The 7,677-nt window shown below is 38.7% G+C and overlaps 1 protein-coding gene across 2 annotated transcripts in view; it reads left to right on the forward strand.

The window, feature by feature from the left end:
• gfra4b (GDNF family receptor alpha 4b) overlaps positions 1 to 7,315 on the forward strand; it is a 118,868-nt gene extending 111,553 nt beyond the window's left edge. For both annotated transcript variants that reach the window (XM_067457975.1, XM_067457976.1), the window contains exons 6-8: positions 1,760 to 1,894; positions 3,824 to 3,987; positions 5,930 to 7,315. In XM_067457975.1, coding sequence (XP_067314076.1) covers positions 1,760 to 1,894; positions 3,824 to 3,987; positions 5,930 to 6,070 — 440 coding nt within the window. In that variant the 3' untranslated portion in view covers positions 6,071 to 7,315. The remainder of the gene's footprint in view (positions 1 to 1,759; positions 1,895 to 3,823; positions 3,988 to 5,929) is intronic.
• Positions 7,316 to 7,677: the final 362 nt, after the last annotated feature.

Here is a 7,677-nt window from a genome sequence, read left to right on the forward strand (position 1 = left end):
AGAAATGCAAAGTGGATCCTGTGTGATTATTATTACTATTATTATTTTGTAGATTTTTTGTAGCAAATTAAGTAGCAAAATAATCAATAAAATGAATGTTTATATTTTGAGACAAATGTCTTCCTAATTCTTTTCATTTTTGTTCAAGGTAATAAAAGCAACAGTTTTTCAATAGCAGAAGAATATGTAAAGGTATATTATTTAGGGTAAAAGCCTTTTAAAAACCCTTTTGCGAAAGACACAATAATTATCATGATGATAAACAGCTGGCTGACTTTTCCATTTGTTGACATGACATGGTTAGATTCAAATGGTAAATATATTAAGTTGGGTTTCCACCTTAGAGATAATCACCATGATGAAACAATCATACTTTGCTAAAGTGAATGTTCTGAATAAGTATTAACTTAGACATTATTAAAAACTAAAGCTGAAGTATTTGTATCAATACTTGTGTGTCTTTTGTCCCTGTAATACGGTTCTTAGTTGAGGGAAGAAGGAGGCGGGAACCAGTGAACATTTAAAAGACGTTAATAAATAAGTAAAACGAAAGAAACGTGGGCAGCCTCTCACGGATGGCTGCTACGCACACACATAATAAAAAAAGTCCAGGCCTGGTCCTCTCTCGTCCTTCACTGGTGTCACTCGTCCTTATATGCCTCCCAGCTTCCTCATGAGAGGACCTGAGACTCGCTCACTCCTCCCACGTATCTTGCTCTCCCACCTCGCCACATACCCCCTTCGCAGGCTGTGAGGTACATACATATTTACAGCCTGGTACAAATTGTGGTTTTGGTCTATACTGCTAATTTTGCCCTTCATGACAACTGTGAGGGGGGTGATTTTTCTTAAACTCATTCGTTTACATTATATAAAGCCTTAAAGCTCAGCATAATTAATGTTGTGGTTACTTTGAGTGGCAGGTGGATAGCCATTTATCCACCGTCTATAGTCATTGCGTCACCTAAGCTCCGCCCACATCCTGCCTCTTTGCCCATTTTCTGTTATCTGGGTGTGACGCGCGATGACGTGTTGCCAAGATGTCAACAGGCCAGCTCGTCTCTATTTTACGCTTCAAAACGGCTTTTCGGAGTCCTATGGGTGAGGTCACGGACACTACATCCATATTTTTTTTACAGTCTATGGTCCATACGCCCAGAAGTTTGGGCCCCTCCCGGGGGAGAGTATGCGCCCTCTCGGGTTAACCCCTCCAGCCTGTGAGGGTCTACGGGGGTATGTAGCAAGGTGGATGAGCGAGAGACTTGGGTGGAGTGAGCAAGACCGGTGTGCGTGATTGAGCGTCACCTGCGAAGAACACCAGTCTCAAGTCCTCTCATGAGGGAATTTGGAGGCATATAAGGATGAGCAACAGCAGTGGCGGAAGAGAGAGGACCAGGTCTGAACTTTTACGTTGTGTTTTTTTATTCTTTTTTATTATGTGGATGCATGGTAGCCCTCCGTGAGGGGCTGCTCGCGTTACTTTTGTTTTATTTATTTATTAAATTCTTGTTCAAATGTTCGCCGGCCTTCTTCTTCCCAAAACAACGAGCTGTATTTCAATATGTATATATGTTCTCTGCAATCATACATTATGGGAGTTTTGAAAAACAAACAATTTTTTCCTTAAGGTGTGCCTTTAGCCCTGTTGTACACTTTAAAATCATTGTTTCTGGAAATGGATATACTTGTGTACCTATCATGTTACCTGAAATCACAGAAGTCACCATGCTCACACAAGCTTTTTTTTTTGGTATTGCAGGCAGCTCAATCACCCCGAACTACGTGGACAACTCCACAGCCAACGTGTCTCCCTGGTGCTCGTGTTCAGCCAGCGGGAATCTGAGAGATCAGTGCACTGAGTTCCTGAACTATTTCACAGACAACGTCTGTCTAAGTGAGTCAATGATGCTCCTGTAAATCATCTGTCAGCCATCATGAACTATTGTTATTGTTAGTCAACCTTGCAATGTCAGGGCAGAATCACAGGCTCTGTTTTAAACCATATTGTGGTGCAACAGATTTATCACAGTCAAAAGTTTCTGAACTTTAAATTCAGAAATGCATAATAAACACTGTATGCATTAAAACAACACATGCAGATATCCAAATGAAGGCCACTGCTCTTTTTTGGAAGTAGGGGAAATGCATTTAAATTACGTTTATCTGCCCAAAAACTTTTTAATTCTTTAAAATATAAGTTTCCATTAAAGTTGAATGTCCTTCACTGCAGCACAGACAGTATCAAGTCTCCTCTTGGTATTCACTGCACCATTAGTCATACATTCTCTGTTATACTATATGTCACATCAACCTAGTGTTCAGCATCACTGCACACAGAAAACCAAATTGTCAGCCTCCCTCTCTCAAATGACAGAACATTTCAGAAATCCCCTCATCAGTCTCTCATTGCTTGCGTCCTGATCCTCCATTTAAGTAGAACCAGGACATTTTTTAAAAGCATTTGAAGTGTCATTTTTTTCCAGATTGTGTGCATATGATTTGTGTTGAAATCTAGTTAGTAACATTTAACCATATTAGGATGATAAGCCTAATAAGCATTGATAAGCATTGTAAAGATTAATTAAAAAATTATTGGGAAAAGGGTTTGCCTTGACCCCACCCTTAAAGGGATAGTTTAAAAAAAAATGAAAATTCTGTCGTCATTTTGCCACGCACAAGTTGTTCCAAACCTGTACAAATTGCTTTGTTCCGCTGGACTCAAGGAAAATTATTTGGAATATTTTTTTTTTTAACCAAGCAGATCTCGGCAGCCACTGACTAAGTGTCAACTAATGACAAAGCTGAATTTTCATCAACGTTACTCCAGTCTTCAGTATCAAATGATCCTTCAGAAATCATTCCAATATGCTGATTTGATTCTCAAATGAAAACTTCATATTATTATCATTGTTGAAAACAGTTGTGCTGTTTAATATTTTTGATTATTTTTTTCTTTGCTAAACATAGTTAAATACAACAGTATTTATTTGGTAACATTACAAATATTTTTACTGTCACTTTTGATCAATTTAATGTTAATCTTTCAAAAAAAATTAAATCTTACTGGCCTCAAACATTTAAAACATTTAAATAAAATACACATAAACGTGCAGTATTTAGATCAACCTGGTCTCACAGAATTCTGTGAAATGAACATGGCAGTTTCACAAAATCTGCGAAAATTCTGTGATGTCCGCTTAAGTGATGCCTATATGGAATTTCTGGTGATTCTGTGAAACTGCCACAGATTTTGAGTTAAGGAGCCGTGTTCATGTCACGTAATTCTGTGAGACCAGGTTGATGCTCTGCTGCATCTGATGTTGGGTAGGCCAGAGACATTTAAAATGTGAAGAGCTATCTGAAGTGCAAAGCTTGCTCTGGAGCCGCAGGCATTAATGAATCTCTGTTTGATATCCAGCTCCCTCCCAGTCACACTTCTTCCAGTCCCGTTCCTGCGTTTCCGAAGGTCCTAATGCATTATATTTAGCGATTCATCAAAACAGTGGACTCCGCCGCAATATTCTGCTCAGTTCTGTTCAAACAGAGATCTCTTACATGAAGCAACTCCTCAGACAGCCAAATAGCAGCTCTTGGAGTGAGCGATGTGAGCGGATGAGAGTGATGTTTGGTCAAGCCACTCATCTGTGAGTTAATGAGAGGATGTGGAGAGGCAGGTGCAGCCGTGTGGCCTGAGCAGAATACAGAGCGCCCGAAACGACCAAGCTCTTCTCAGTCTAGAATTCAAATAGGAGTCTGATAACAGAAGCAGTTCCGAATGGAAATGATGTCTGTTTCACTCAGATCCTGTCTGTTACATGAATAGGGAATGCTCTCCTGACGTTTGGGAATGGAATGGACTACACGCCCACTCCCACCCAACTGCTGCGGTTAAGCCCTGTGACGGACAGAGGGCCACGGCGGACGACTCCTGTGTTTGTCACCATGGAGACCGAACAGAATGCTCTGAGCCCAGCTAAACCCACACAGGTAAGAGTTAGAGATGCGGAGCAGTTTGGCTATGGGTTTATAACTACCTCGATTGTCATGTGGCTCCAAAGGAACTGGCTTCACACAATAAAGAGGTGTCTCATTTGTGAAGCTGAGAGATTGCAGAATTGGGCTGATTTCTCTAGAGATCTTAGCCCTTATGAAATGACAAACAGGGACTCCTTTACAGAAGGGCCTTTTTTGGTTAAGGCATTTTTATAATAGAGCCACAGCAACAACAACAAAAAATATATAATAATATTAAAAAAACATGATCCCCCCCCCCATAACATTTCAATAATAGTAACTTTATTAGATCCAAGTTTAACTAACAACAAACAAATATGCATCAAACTAAAAAATAACAAGCAATATGGAATTAATTGTGCAGGGTTTTCACTGTGAGGTTGAGTTACCAAAGGAGAAGCATAAATCCTCTTAAAAGTCAGAATGTGTTTGCATGAATACTCACCCAGGTGGACATTTTGACATATTTCTGTGTATTTGACCATTTATCCAAAAACAACACTATGCTAGTATTAACATTAAAGGGTTAGTTCACCCAAAAATTAATGTCGTTCCACACCTGTAAGATCTCCGTTCATCTTCGGAACACAGTTTAAGATATTTTATATTTAGTTTGAGAGGTTTTCTGTACAGTTTGATGTCAAGAAAGGTAATAAAAACATCATTAGAGTAGACCATATGTGACGTCAGTTGGTTAATTAGAATCTCTTGAAGCATCGAAAATACATTTTGGTCCTTGGTCCATTTTGGTCATTTTATCAGTATTTGCTAGAATCCATGATACCATGAATCTGAACAAGATGTCCAGGACCTCCATCAAAAAATAGGCCCACAACATTAAAGATCTAGCATTATATTTAACCGTGGACTTTTTATCCCTGTTTGCACCAAATCCATCTGGTAGGTTTGCTGCCAGAAAGCTATTTTTTTCATGCTCCTAGTCACCCTGGTGTGCTAAAAGAATTGTAAATATTATTTGGAATAAACTTCAGAGATATTATACTCATAAGAATGTGTGGGTGCCAATAATTCTGTCTAACATAGAATGTTTTGAGTGAAAGATCAAAAAGATAAACAATACTAACTATATATATATATATATGTGGAAAAAAATGAAGAGACCACCTAACATTGATTTTTCCAGAGCTGAATATATAGCAAGGCTTCAGTATGTTCAAAACTCAGCAGCCAGAGTTCTCACCTCCACCAGGCGCTCTGCTCACATAATTCCTCTACTGCATGAGCTTCACTGGCTACCTGTGGCATAATGTATTCACTTTAAGACATTACTTCTAACATTTAAGGCACCTCCATATCTGTCTGACTTACTCCACCACTACTCTCCAGCCTGGTCCCTCAGATCCTCTGAGCTTGGTCTTTTGTCCACTCCTTGTTTCCGCTTGTCCACTGTGGCGGGTAGGTCATTTAGTGTCAATGCACCTAATTATAGAATTCACTTCCCCTACCATTATGTAATATCTCTGTCTACCTTCAAGACCCAGCTAAAGACATAACTATATTTTGAATAATGTGGCTATAAGACCCCTGCTTAACTTGTGTATGTCGGTGAGTTAATGCACTACTGTATCTGGATAAATGTAGTGTGTAAAGCGGCCTTGAGCTATGGAAAAGCGCTATATATATATATATATATATATATATATATATATATATATATATATATATATATATATATATATATATATATATATATATATATGTATGTATGTATATAAACAATTCCAATGGGCAAATATTGCACCTTAATGGAAAAGTTAAATTCTGACTCTAGTGTGGATATGAACTTACATGAAGCCATTAAAATTTTCGTTGAGAAATGCAACAGTAGTCTAGATTGCAATTCCCATTATAAACTAGATTGATAATGCGTTCTCTTTTTGTTCTTGTTCTTCAGGACTCTGCAAAGGTGAGACTTTGGTCTGACTCCACTGCATCCTTCGACACACACCAGAACTCCGCTCGAGCGTTTGTCGCCACACCGCTACCTTTCTGGATTTGGATGTTGCTTAGCATCTTGCTCAGCTGTGATGAGTAAACAGATTAAAGACTTTTGGGACATCGATTCTGACAGGCCCATGATTTTGGACAGACTGGAACATATTCAGCTCCAGAGCTGAAGAAACTGGCCATACTGGCCTAATTTCTCTAACACATCGTGTTTTCTCTGTTTCTGTGGAACCGCCAGTTAAACCAACAGAATCTGAATTGGCAAGGCACTTTTGTAGAAATGAATGTGGTTAGTCAAACACAAAGGCCAGTGGAAAATGTATCTGTACATATGTACATAGCGTCACACAGAGTCAATATGAAACTGTGCTGTTCATTGAGAGTTTCAGTGTAAAATCATATTTTTGTGGGGGTGAATTCAAAGACTAAATCCAAGTTTCTGAAGCCCAAATTACCTTCTAGCACTCAAAAATCAATTCCTGATGAAATGTGGAGAGGAGAGAAATGAAGCTTTTTCTCCTTTCTTTTATAGTTCCTCATGCATCAGTTCAACCATTTGAAGATCCCCTTGAGGAAAACAGGGATTTAATATCATTCTGTTCAACTTGACTGAAGAGAAGACATAGGCTATTTCTAATCAATAATGGAATAGTAATGCCTTTGGGTGGAAGTAAACAATGCTCTTCCCAAAGCTTATAGCACCAGAATTTGCTATTGGGGGATATGCTGTTTCAACTAACCAATCTTCAGATACTCACTCGAGACTCAACATTGTTCACAGCTGATCTCCTTTATGTATAATACGGTGTGTTTATGAGGAATCCCGGTGGTTATGATCATGAATGTGAGGGCTAATGATGTGGGAATGGGGTAAAAGAGTTATTTAAGGGGTGCCGCTCCAGCCCCTGGTAAGAAAGCCCTTGATATTTCTAAAGGAAGGCTGGGAATCTCATTATGGAACATTCTTTGGTTCATCATATGGCACTATTAAAAGATGCTGGTTCATTTAAAGCATTTTGTTGTTCCTTTGTGACTCAGAAACCTTGAACAAACTGGCACAAAAATGTGGAAAAGTTATTCAGGTAAAACTCCACATGGTGTGTGTCTTTGTCAAAAACATGCTTGGGGCCAAATGTGTGGAGAAACGCTTATTCATAGAGAGAAGAGAAGCTATAGAGATTCCTTGTCCGACAGAGAGATAGTTTATGGCCAGGTAAATCAAGTGAACTGTGGCAGGGGGATTATTTGGATCTCAAGAAGGGAAGAACATTTTGTCAAAACTTGAGCGTGCTAAATCCATTAATTTCACAAAGGTATTATTTCAGGGAACTCTATTAATTTTTCAACATCTGCTACATCTGATGTGAAATTTGACTGTAAAAAACATAATAAACAAAATAAATAAAAGAGATAAATATAAAATATGCGTAATTGTATTAAACAAATAGATTTGTCTGGCAAACTCTATAGTTTTAATTTGCGTCTCACTAGTTTTGGTCTTTATATACGGGAATGATAAGCAGTGATGTTCTAACACTCAGTCGGCCGCTTTCATCATGGTCTGTTGCCTAATTGCGCCAGATATCAAGATCCTCAGACCAACATGGAAAAATTGCTGCAGCCCATCTTGGCCATGTGCCCAGTTATATTGCAGCTTTTCCATTCCAATCCTTTTTAACACATATTATTGATTAG

Source organism: Pseudorasbora parva, chromosome 11 (assembly GCF_024679245.1).
Source record: "Pseudorasbora parva isolate DD20220531a chromosome 11, ASM2467924v1, whole genome shotgun sequence".
NCBI classification, from domain to species: domain Eukaryota; kingdom Metazoa; phylum Chordata; class Actinopteri; order Cypriniformes; family Gobionidae; genus Pseudorasbora; species Pseudorasbora parva.